General features: G+C 44.8%; 1 protein-coding gene across 1 annotated transcript; it reads left to right on the forward strand.

Annotated features, from left to right (window-relative positions):
- The first annotated feature begins 3,264 nt into the window (after positions 1–3,264).
- Positions 3,265–3,742, forward strand: LOC132381781 (NADH dehydrogenase [ubiquinone] 1 alpha subcomplex subunit 5-like). Its single transcript, XM_059951346.1, has one exon. It carries the CDS (start codon positions 3,301–3,303, stop codon positions 3,649–3,651), a length of 351 nt encoding a protein of 116 aa, XP_059807329.1. The 5' UTR covers positions 3,265–3,300; the 3' UTR covers positions 3,652–3,742.
- Positions 3,743–11,908: the final 8,166 nt, after the last annotated feature.

Consider the following 11,908-nt stretch of genomic DNA (forward strand, 5'->3'; position numbering starts at 1 on the left):
GGCCATCTACTCCATCATCTGAATCATTGATATACAGCATAAAAAGAAGTGGTCCCAACACCGACCCCTGCAGAACACCGCTAGTCACTGGCAGAAAACCAGACAAGGATTCTTTGATTCCCACTTGCTGCCTCCTACCAACCAGCCAATGCTCTAACCGTGTCAGTAACTTTCCTGTAATACCATGGGCTCTTAACTTGGTAAGCAACCTCATGTGTGGCACCTTGTCAAAGGCCTTCTGAAAGTCCAAATATACAACATCCACTTTATCCCCTTTATCTATCCTACCTGTAATCTCCTCAAAGGATTTATGTTCGGCAATCTAAGAGTTTCTTAAATGTCTCTAATGTATCTGCCTCTACCACTGATCCCCTGGTCCCCTCTTGCATTAGCATTTCCCTGGCTATCCACTCTATCTATGTCTCTGATCAGTTTCTACACCTCTATCAAGTCACCTCTCATCCTCTTTCACTCCACGGAGAAAAGCCATAGCTTTCTCAACCAATCTCAGCTCTGTGGTTAAGAAGGCATACAGACCATTGTCCTTCATCAACCATGGGATTGAGTTTAAGAGCCGAGAGGTAACGTTGCAGCTATATAGGACCCTGGTCAGACCCCACTTGGAGCACTGTGCTCAGTTCTGGTCGCCTCAGTACAGGAAGGATGTGGAAACCATAGAAAGGGCGCAGAGGAGATTTACAAGGGTGTTGCCTGGATTGGGGAGCATGCCTTATGAGAATAGGTTGAGTGTACTCGGCCTTTTCTCCTTGGAGCGACAGAGGATGAGAGGTGACCTGATAGACGTGTATAAGATGATGAGAGGCATTGATTTTGTGGATAGTCGGAGTGTTTTTCCCAGGGCTGAAATGGCTAGCATGAGAGGGAATAGCTTTAAGGTGCTTGGAAGTAGGTACAGAGGAGATGTTAGGAGTAATTTTTTTACGCAGAGAGTGGTGAGTGTGTGGAGTGGGCTGCCAGTGGTGGTGGTGGATATGATAGGGTCTTTTAAGAGATTCCTGGATGGATACATGGAGCGTAGAGAAACAGAGGGCTCTGTAAGCCTAGGTCGTTCTAAGGTAAGGACATGTTTGTCACAGCTTTGTGGGCCGAAGGGCCTGTATTGTACTGTAGGGTTTCCATGTTTCTAATTCCAACAGGTTCGTCAGGCAGGATTTTCCCTGAAGGAAACCACGCTGACTTTGTCCTATCTTGTCCTGTGTCACCAAGTACTCCATAACCTCATCCTTAACAATTGACTCCAACATCTTCCCAACCACTGAGGTCAGGATAACTGGTCTATAATTTCCTTTCTGCTGCCTCCTTCCCTTCTTAAAGAGTGGAGTGACATTTGCAATTTTCCAGTCCTCTGGAACCATGCCAGAGTCCAGTAATTCTTGAAAAGTCATTACTAATGCATCCACAAACTTTTGGAACCCTAGGGTGCAGTTCATCTGGCCCGGGTGACTTGTGTACCTTTAGGCCTTTCAGCTTTTTGAGCACCTCCTCCTGTGTAATAGTAACTGCACTCACTTCTCTTCCCTCACACACTGCAACATCTGGCACACTGCTGGTGTCTTCCACAGTGAAGACTGATGCAAAATACTCATTTAGTTCATCAGCCATCTCCTTATAACCATATAACCATATAACAATCACAGCACGGAAACAGGCCATCTCGGCCCTCCTAGTCCGTGCCGAACTCTTAATCTCACTTAGTCCCACCTACCCGCACTCAGCCCATAACCATTCACTCCTTTCCTGTCCACATACCTATCCAATTTTACCTTGTCCGCCATTAATATTTCCCCAGCCTCATTTTCTAGCCACCCTATATCCACTGCTTCATATTTTATATACTTGAAAATGCTTCCACCTTGATATTCTTTGCTAGCTTGCTTTCATATTCCATCCTTTCCGTCCTAATGATCCTGTTAGTTGCACTGCACTCATATTGTCCTCTCCGTAGCGCCAAAGCTGCGAACTGATCTGGCTGCTGTGCGTTTCTGGCCCGCTGGTGTGATGAACTGAGGACCGCGGCTTGGGCCTGGGGACCCTGTCTGGTTCATGATGCTGTAGGGTTGCTTCTATGGTTTGCTTGATGTCTGTGTGTGTTTTTCTCTCTCTTTCCCAGCGCAGAGGTCTCAGGTCTTTTTGAAATCAGGTTATTTGGGTTTCCTGCTTCGTGGCTGCCCGTAAGCAGACAAACCTCAAAATATATATTTTACACATTCTTTGATAATTACTTTGAATCTTGTATCTTGTTGGTCCCACCTTGAAGGGTCCAGGGAGGGGTAGCACCTCAGGGGAAGGGGGCTTGTCGTGTCCATACTGGGGCAGATCACTCACCTCTGGTCCCCACCGGATACTCAGCTCCCACCTGTCTGCCTGCGACAGTGGGCACACCCCGGAACACTGCTTCCGGGAGGTCTGTGAACCCCAGCCACCTTGAGAAGGAGAGAAAGACAAGAGGGAAGTGAAATAAACTGCTTCGTGGATGAACTGGAGGAAGTCGCCAGGGTCTACAAACTCCGTTGCCACCACCTTTCCTCGCTCCTCCCATTTCGCCAGGTGAATTTGTGGAACTTGTTGCCACAGGAGGCTCAGTCATTGGGTATATTTAAGGCAGAGGTTAATAGATTCTTGATTGGTCAGGGCATGAAGTGACATGGGGAGAAGGCAGGAGATTGGAGCTGATGGGAAAATGGATCAGTCTTGATGAAATAACTTTGTTTTGAACTTTGAACTTTGAACCTTTCAGGAACTTCATCCAAACATCTCTGTCCTTCCCTCCCTCCCACTGAGTCTCTGGCATTTCTATGTTCAAAAGAAAGGAGTATATTCAATTATGTTTAATTATACCTTTGCTTGTCGTTCCCTTCCTGTTGTTTTGTGTCATAATTCACACTGAGCTGTTCCTCTTACAGCCCAGTCAAGACAAGCCTATTGATGTGTGCACAGGTACAAAGAGCAACAGGTACAATGAAACACCTTGATATTCCTTTCGCTTGCAGATGTGAAGGGTTGAACTCTTGTTTCTTAAGCCAGGGAGTCTGGCGAGGAATGATCACAGGAATGACTGACCGAAACTGAGCCACACGGAGTCTGAAACCAGGAAATATAAAGGTCCCTATTTGCACATGAATTGACTTTAGTTATTACGTCCTTCACATACATGAGTTAAATTCTTTACCTTACGTCTCTGTCTAAATGTGGAATATGCAATTTACAGAAATTTGTAATAAACAGTTTGTAGAACAGGACAGTCAGTATAACATAGAAATACAATCCACCGCTGCAGCAATGGCCGGAGTCCTTAAGAAAACCACTGGACTGGTGGGTCTTGCTGTGGCCCAGAATGCTCTTGAGCAATTGAAAATTTTGTACACAAGAGTCCTCACAGTACTTGAGTCAATCCCTCCAGAAGCAGCTTATAGGAAATACACTGAGCAGATCATCAATGAAAGATTTAACATGATCAAAACAGAGAATAATATTCAAAAAATAGAAGACAAAATCAACTGTGGCCAGATAGAAGAAATTATTTCACAGGCTGAGAGTGAACTTTCTCTTGCAAAGAAAATGGCCAAGTGGAAACCTTGGGAGCCATTAATAGAAGAAGCCCCTCACAACCAATGGAAATGGCCAATTTAAACTCTATATATTTTTTTTGGTTCTGTAAACTATACTACTTGTTAATTTTGTGCTGTATAAATGTCATTAAAATGGTTCCCTGCAAACACTGAAAAAAAAAGAAATACAGTTGTATCAGCATGAATTAATCAGTCTGATGGCCTGGTGGAAGAAGCTGTCCCCGGAGCCTGTTGGTCCTGGCTTTTATGCTGCGGTACCGTTTCCCGGATGGTAGCAGCTGGAACAGTTTGTGGTTGGGGTGACTCGGGTCCCCAATGATCCTTCAGGCCCTTTTTTCACACCTGTCTTTGTAAATGTCCTGAATAGTGGGAAGTTCACATCTACAGATGCGCTGGGCTGTCTGCACCACTCTCTGCAGAGTCCTGCAATTGAGGGAGGTACAGTAATCTTTCAGAGGATACAGACCAGGATGATCCAAAGTCAAAGTAAATTTATTTTCAAATTACATATATTTCATCGCATACTAATCTGAGGTACATTTTCTGGCAGGTCGTCTATTCATTACGGGCCATGTTGTATGACATAATCATTATGTGCCATGTCGTATGACATCATCATTATGTGTCATATGACATGGGCAATCATTGTCTTTCCACGACAATGATTGTCCCTGGCAAATTTTCCCAAAGAAGTGGTTTGCCATTGCCTTCTTCTGGGTAGTGTCTTTACAAGACAGGTGACCCCAGCCATTATCAATACTCCTCAGAGATTGTCTGCCTGGTGTCAGTAGTCGCATCACCAGGACTTGTGATCTACACTGGCTGCTCATACGACCGTCCACCACCTGCTCCCATGGGTTCACATGACCCTGATCGGGGGCTGAGCAGGTGCTACACCTTGCCCAAGGGTGACCTGCAGGCTAGCGGAGGGAAGGAGCACCTTACACCTCCTTTGAGAGAAACATATCTCCACCACAGCACCCTAATGTGCAGTAGAACAGAGAAATACAATAGAATCAGTGGAAGACTACACACAAAGACTGACAAACAGCCAGTGTGCAAAAGAAGACTTCAAATACAAATTTAAAAAATGCAAATAATAGCAATAATAAATAACACTGAGAACATGTATTGTGGGGCTCTTGAAAGTGGCTCTAGAGGTTGTGGAATGAGTTCAGTATCGAGATGAGTGAGTTGAGGAGCAACTCACTGGTTGAGGAGCAAGAGAATCTCACTCTTCCATAAAACCAGAAGACCACAAGAGAAGGGAGCAGAATTAGGCCATTTGGCCCATCAAGTCTGCTCCATCATTTCATCATGGCTGATCCATTTTCCCCTCTCAGCCCCCAACCTCCTGGCTTTGCCAAGGATCTATCAACCTCTGCCTGTCAGGAGAAGGAATGGGACCGTGAATCGACAGCTAGCACAGACCAGCCCTGTGGCCATTCCTCTCAATAATAAGTATACCGTTTTCAATACTGTTGTGGGGGGGGGGGCGTGACCTCCCAGGGGAACGCGATGAAGACCAGGTTACTGGCACTGAGCATGGGTCCGTGGTGCAGAGGGGAAAGAGGAGAGCAGTAGGGGACTCAATAGTTAGAGGAACGGACTGGAGATTATGTGGACGTGAATGGGACCCCCAGCTGGTATGTTCCCTCCCAGGTGCCAGCGTCAGGGACATCTCGGACCGCATCCACATCATTTTGGAGGGGGAGGGAGAGCAGCCAGATGGTACATATTGGTTCCAATGACACAAGAAAGAAAAGCAAAGAGGTCCTGAAGAGAGAATTTAGAGAGCTAAGCAAAAAGCTAAGAAGCAGGACCTCCAGGGTAGTGATTTCTGGATAGCTACCCGTGTCACATGCCTGTGAGGGTAGAAGCAGGATGATTTGGCAGATAAATGCGTGGCCGAGAAGCTGGTGCAGGGGGCAGGGCAAAAGGGATGGGCTGCACCTGAACCCGAGGAGGTCCAGTATGCTCATGGGCAAGTTTTTTAGAGCTGTTGGGGAGAGTTTAAACCAGTTTGACAGGGGGATGGGAATTGGAGTGAAGGGACTCAGGATAGGGCAGATGGGAAAGAAGCAAAGACAGCGTGCAGTCTGACTGTCAGGAAGGGCAGGCAGATGATAGGACAAAATTGCAGCCAGCAGGGCGAGTATCAATGCATTAGGGATGCAGAATCAAAAAGGGTAGCAAATACAGAACTCGAAGTTTTATATCTCAATGCACAGAGTTTAAGAAATAAGGTGGATGATCTTGTCGCAATATTACAGATTGCCAGGTATGATGTTGTGGCCAACACTGAATCCTGGCTAAAGGACAGTTGTAGTTAAGAGCTGAATGTCCAAGCTTACAAGTTGTATCGAAGGGATAGGAAGGTAGGCAGAGGGGGTGGAGTGGCTCTGCTGGTAAAGAATGGCATCAAATCAGTAGAAAGATGTGACATAGGATCGATCAGAAGATGTTGAATCCTTGTAGGTTGAGTTAAGAAACTGCAAGGGTAAGAGGACGTTGATGGTAGTTATACACAGGCTTTCCAACAGTAGCTGTGATGTGGACCACAAATTACAATGGGAAATAGAAAAGGGATGTCAAAAGGCCAATGGAATGATAGCCATGGGAGACTTTAACATGCAGGTAGGTCGGGAAGATCAGTTTCTGGGAAAAAATTAGGAAGGTGCAGGATAGATGTATTCCAAAAAGAAAGAGATATTCAATTGGCAAAATAGTGCAACTGTGGCTGACAAGGGAAAGGGGTAGTGGTAGAGATTGTGGAGGCATTAGTAATAATCTTTCAAGATCATTGGACTCTGGCATGGTGCCAGAGGACTGGAAAATTGCAGATGTCTCTCTACTCTTTAAGGGAGAAAGGCAGCAGAAATGAAATTATAGACCAGTTAGATTAACATCAGTGGTTGGCAAGATGTTGGAGTCAGTTATTAAGGATGACATTAAGGAGTACTTGCTGACACAGGACAAAATAGGACAAAGTCAGCATGGTTTCCTTAATGGAAAATCTTGCCTGATGAACCGGAATTGTTTGAGGAGATTACAAGTAGGTTGGGTAAAGGGGATGCAGTAGATGTTGTTTATTTGGATTTTCAGAAACCTTTCAGCAAGGTTCCATAATTACCAAGTTAAGAGTCCGTGGTTTTACAGGAAGTGGTCCCAACACTGAACCCATGGGGGTTAATATTGGGACCACTTCATTTTATGGTGTATAGATGATGGAATAGATGGCTTTGTTGCCAAGTTTGCAGGTGATATGAAGATTGGTAAAGGGGCAGATAGTGTTGAGGAGATAGGTAGGCTGCAGAACGAATTAGACAGATTAGGAGATTGGGCAAGAAAGTTACAAATGAAATACAATGTTGGAGAATGCATAGTCATGCACTTTGGCAGTAGAAATAAATATGCAGACTATTTTCTAAAAGGAGAGAAAATCCAAAAGATCTGAGATGCAAAGGGACTTGGGAGTCCTTGTGCAGAACACCCTACAGGTTAACTTGCAGATAGGGTTGGTGGTGAGGAAGGCATTCATTTCAAGAGGTCTAGAATACAAGAGCAGGGATGTGTTGCTGAGGCTTTATGAGGCAGTGGTGAGGCCTCACCTTGAGTATTGTGAACAGTTTTGGGCTCCTCATCTTAGAAAAGATGTGCTGGCATTGGAGAGGGTCCAGAGGAGGTTCACAAGGATGATTCCGGGAATGAAAGGGTTATCAGATGAGGAACGTTTGAAGGCTCTAGACCTGCACTCGCTGGAATTTAGAAGGATGAGGAAGGATCTGATTGAAACCTTTTGAATGTTGAAAGGCCTAGATAGAGTAGAAGTGGAAAGGATGTTTTCCATGGTAGAGGAGTCTGGGACAAGAGGGCACAGCCTCAGGATAGAGTGGCATCCATTTAAAACAGAGATGCAGAGAAATTTCTTTAGCCAGAGGGTGGTGAATTTGTGGAATTGATTACCACAGGCAGCTGTGGAGGCCAGGTCATTGGGTGTATTTAAGGCAGAGCTTGATAGGTTCTTGATTGGACATGGCATCAAAGGTTACGGGGAGAAGGTCGGGGAGTGGGGCTGAGGAGGGGGGAATAAAGGATCAGACATGATTGAATGGCGGAGCAGATTTGGTGGGCCAGATGGCCTAATTCTGCTCCTATGTCTTATGGTCTTAATACACCCATGACTTGGTCTCCACAGCCATCAGTGGCAATGAATTCCATGGATTGACCACTCTCTGGCTCAAGAAATTCCCACGTCTCCATTCTAAAAGGACCCCTTTACTCTGACATTGTGTCCTCTGGTCTTTGACTCCCCACCATAAGAAACATCCTCTCCACATCCACTCTACCGCGACCTTTCAACTTCCGCTAGTTTTCAATGAGGTCACCCCTCATTCTTCTGATTTCAGTCAGCAGAGGCCCAGAGACATCGAATACTCCTCATAAGACAAGCTTTTCAACCCAGAATAATTTTTGTGAACCTCCTTTGAACCCTCTCCAGTGCCAGCACATCCTTTCTAAGATAAGGGGCCCAAAACTGCTCACAATACTCCAAGTGAGGTCTCGCCAGCACTTTATAAAGCCTCAACAAATCCTTGCTTTTATATTCTAGCCCTCTGCAAATTAACCTTTAGGGAATCCTGCACCGGGACCCGCAAATCCCTTTCAAATTTTAAATTTTCTCTCCATCTGGAAAATAGGCTACACTTTAATCTCTTCCCCACACTGTATTCCATCTGCCCGATGCAATGTTCTCTGCTTCTTCGGTGCAAAGGTAACAATAAACGATGAACCACTTTTTCAATTGCTATAATCACCTACTTAATTTTAACATTTTGAAAGTAGTCTGGGTAAACGTGCATAATTACATATGTACATCCCAATTAGCCGAAGCTCTTTGAATATTCAGTACTGGCGTCTGCTCCAAAAGCCTCTGAGTATAAATTCAGACAGCCAAAATACACCCCTTTTGTTACTGTGTTGAAGGATGGCTCCACAAATCTGTAACTATCCAGAAGATATAAGACATAACACTTTATTTATGTATAGTTTTTTGTAAATTCCTGGGTATCACTATTTCAGAAGATCTGGCCTGGGCAATAGCAAAGAAAGCGCGGCAGCCTCTACTTCCTTAGGAGTCTGTAGAGATCTGGCATGACAGCTAAAACTTTGACAAGCTTCTATAGATGTGTAGTGGAGAGTGTATTAACTGACTGCTTCACAGAACATTATGGAAACGCCAATTCCTTTGAAGGGAAATCCTACAACAAGTAGCGGATTTGGCCCAGTCCATCACAGGTAAAGCCCTCCCAACCATTGAGCACATCTACATGAAACTCTGTGGTGAGAAAGCAGCATCCATCATCAGAGATCCCTACCAACTAGGCCATGCTGTTTCCTCACTGCTGCCATCAGGTAGAAGGTACAAGAGCCTCAGGACTCGCAATTCCAGGTTCAAGAACAATTACTACCCCCCTCAACCATCAGGTTCTTCAACCTAAAGGGGATAACTACACTCATTTGAGATGCTTCCACAACCAATGATCTCACTTTAAGGACTCTTTATCTCATGTTCTCATTATTTATTGCTATTTATTTACATTTGCATTTGCACAGTTTGTTGCCTTCTACACTCTGGTTGATCTTTCATTGATACTGTTATAGTTACTATTCCATAGATTTGCAGAGTATGCCCACAGGAAAATGAATCTCAGGGTTGTATATGGTGACATATATATACTCTGATAATGAAGTTTGTTTTCAACTTTAAATTCTATTGCATTTCTCTATTTTCCTGTAAACCCTTCAAAAAAATGCATCTCAATGTAATGCATGGTGACATACACATACAGGTTTTTGATAACAGCCTACGTGGAGAGAACAATTGTAATATACCAAATTCAATGTGGAGACTGCCCCAAACACGAAGCAGGACAGACGGGAGAAGACTATCGATGAAACTACACAAACATCAACTAACTGTAGGAAGAAATGATCCTCTGCCACTGATCTCAGTTCGTGAAGACCAAGAACAGAAATTTGACTGGGAAACTACAAAAATCCTGGCACAAGCACAAAACAAGAAATCGAGAGAATTCTTGAACAAGAGAAAATCTGCAGATGCTGGAAATCCGAGCAACACTCACAAAATGCTAGAGGAGCTCAGCAGGACAGGCAGCATCTATGGAAAAAACTACAGTCGATGTTTTGGGCTGAAACCCTTCTGCAGGTCTTTACGGCAGCATTGAGTCCTGCCAAAAGGATTCGGCCTGAAACATCGACTGTAATTTTTTTCCGTAGACGCTGTCTGGCCTGTTGAGTTCCTCCAGCATTTTGTGTGAGTTACTCAAGAGCATGCTTAGAAGCTTGGTTCTCAGCGGAAGACGATTAACAAGCATATGAAACTAGATGCAGTTTATGGAACTTTGCCTCTGCAGAACCAGGGCTGAAGGCTGACCCGTGGACACTCAAGAAAGCAAGTCTCCAACATCTGCGGTGGGATGCGTCTGCACACAAGTGCTTTTAATACTGAGAATCCGTTACCCATCATCTATCGCATGGAGAGCTTCACTGCCCGTAAAGTCAATGGTACATCAAACAGTCACCACGGAGATGAAAGTCTTCCTTTAATTCCCAAAGGAATTAAGGACCCCTATCCTTAATTAAGGGCCCCTATCTCTCAGGACATGGAGGAGGTACAGGAGCCTGAAGGCACAAACTCAACGATTCAGGAACAGCTCCTTCGCCTCTGCCATCCGATTTCTGAATGGACATTGAACCCATGAACACTACCTCACTCCTTTTCTATTAGTTATTTTTCCACTGCTTGTTTTAACTTCACTATTTCAAAGACATAGATATACTAAATGTGACTCAGCTTTTTTTCTCTATATGTATTTATCATGTATTGCATTGTACTGCTGTTGTAAAGTCAACGAATCTCACGACATATGCCGGTGATATTAAACCTGACTGTGATGTGGACGGATTTTTCATGGCTGTTTCCGTAACAACTTTGTTTTTGACCAGTCAGGGTTGTTAGCCCTGAGCTGAACCCCCGAACCTGGATGACTGGTGGACCCCTCTTAGTCTGACCTCTACCCTTTGACCTGTTTGGCATGGGTGACACTACCAAGCATAAAGCCCTGACTCCAGCAATCATAGCTCTCTGGGACATAGAAGCATGCGACCCTTGGACCCATCAACACTACCTCACTACTTTTTTTTATTTTTTGCACTATTTATTTAATTCAACTATTTTAAATATATATATATATTGCTACTGCAATTCATAGGTTTTTAAAATATTATTATGTATTGCATTGTACCATTGCCGCAAAGACAACAAATTTCACGCCAGTGATATTAAATCTGATTCTGGGCACACTATTAGGACTGCTGGCAGCGTGATGGGCTGAAGGGTCTCCCTGAGAGCTCTTCTGTTCTTTGATAGACCCTGACATCCTGACAGATGAGGAGGAGGCGAAGAACAGTTTCTGGCGTTTAAGGGTCTCCGCTCGGCAGGGATTCCTGGAAAATGCAGAGCTGAATGAAATTGCTCTCAATGCTTCCCATCAAGTGAAGCGTGAACAGGTTGGGAAAGGTTGTGAGGGGTGGGGGAGGGAGTGCAGATCATTGAAATCCACAATGAGAGATGGCTGAGGACACCACGTCCTGTAATTAGGGACTTAAATCCAACAGATTGTTTCCTCCCCAGTAATCAACCCTGGAACGGTGATCTTTCCTCCCTCTCTTTGCAATAACACTTCATTCAGTGACTCTACAATGACTTCAGAGGAACCCCCTCCCCTCTGATCTCGCCGTGATCTCCTGCTTTAATTACCCCGGCCTGTAATCTTAGCTGCTTTGCGAATCTGCCGTAAACACTCGGGACTGGGGGGCGTGTTTACGTTCAGGCAGAGATAATAAGCCGCTTTCAATCACTGGGTACGCCTTAAAAGAGGTTTCAGGAAGGTCCTCTCCTTGCCTGAGGGCCCAGGCGACAATCTCCATCAACATCGGTGGGAGACTTTGTTCAAACAAGTTACCTGCAGAATGAGAAAGCCTCAGTCAACGTGCCAAACCCAGTCACCCCAGGCCAGGAAGTTGACATTCTTTTCTGCACGTAATGCTTTAATTCCGAATATTGCCTGCTTTTCAGATCCCCTGTTCTCATTTCGCGCCGTCTGTCACTTATCCCTACACTCCCCTGATTTCTGAGAGCAAAGGAGGCTGAAGGGTTATCTGACAAGAGGAGCACGAGATTGGGACAGGTAGGCAATCAAAATCCACCCTCCCCTAATCAAAAACAAGGGAGC

This window comes from Hypanus sabinus, chromosome 26 (genome assembly GCF_030144855.1).
Source record: "Hypanus sabinus isolate sHypSab1 chromosome 26, sHypSab1.hap1, whole genome shotgun sequence".
NCBI classification, from domain to species: domain Eukaryota; kingdom Metazoa; phylum Chordata; class Chondrichthyes; order Myliobatiformes; family Dasyatidae; genus Hypanus; species Hypanus sabinus.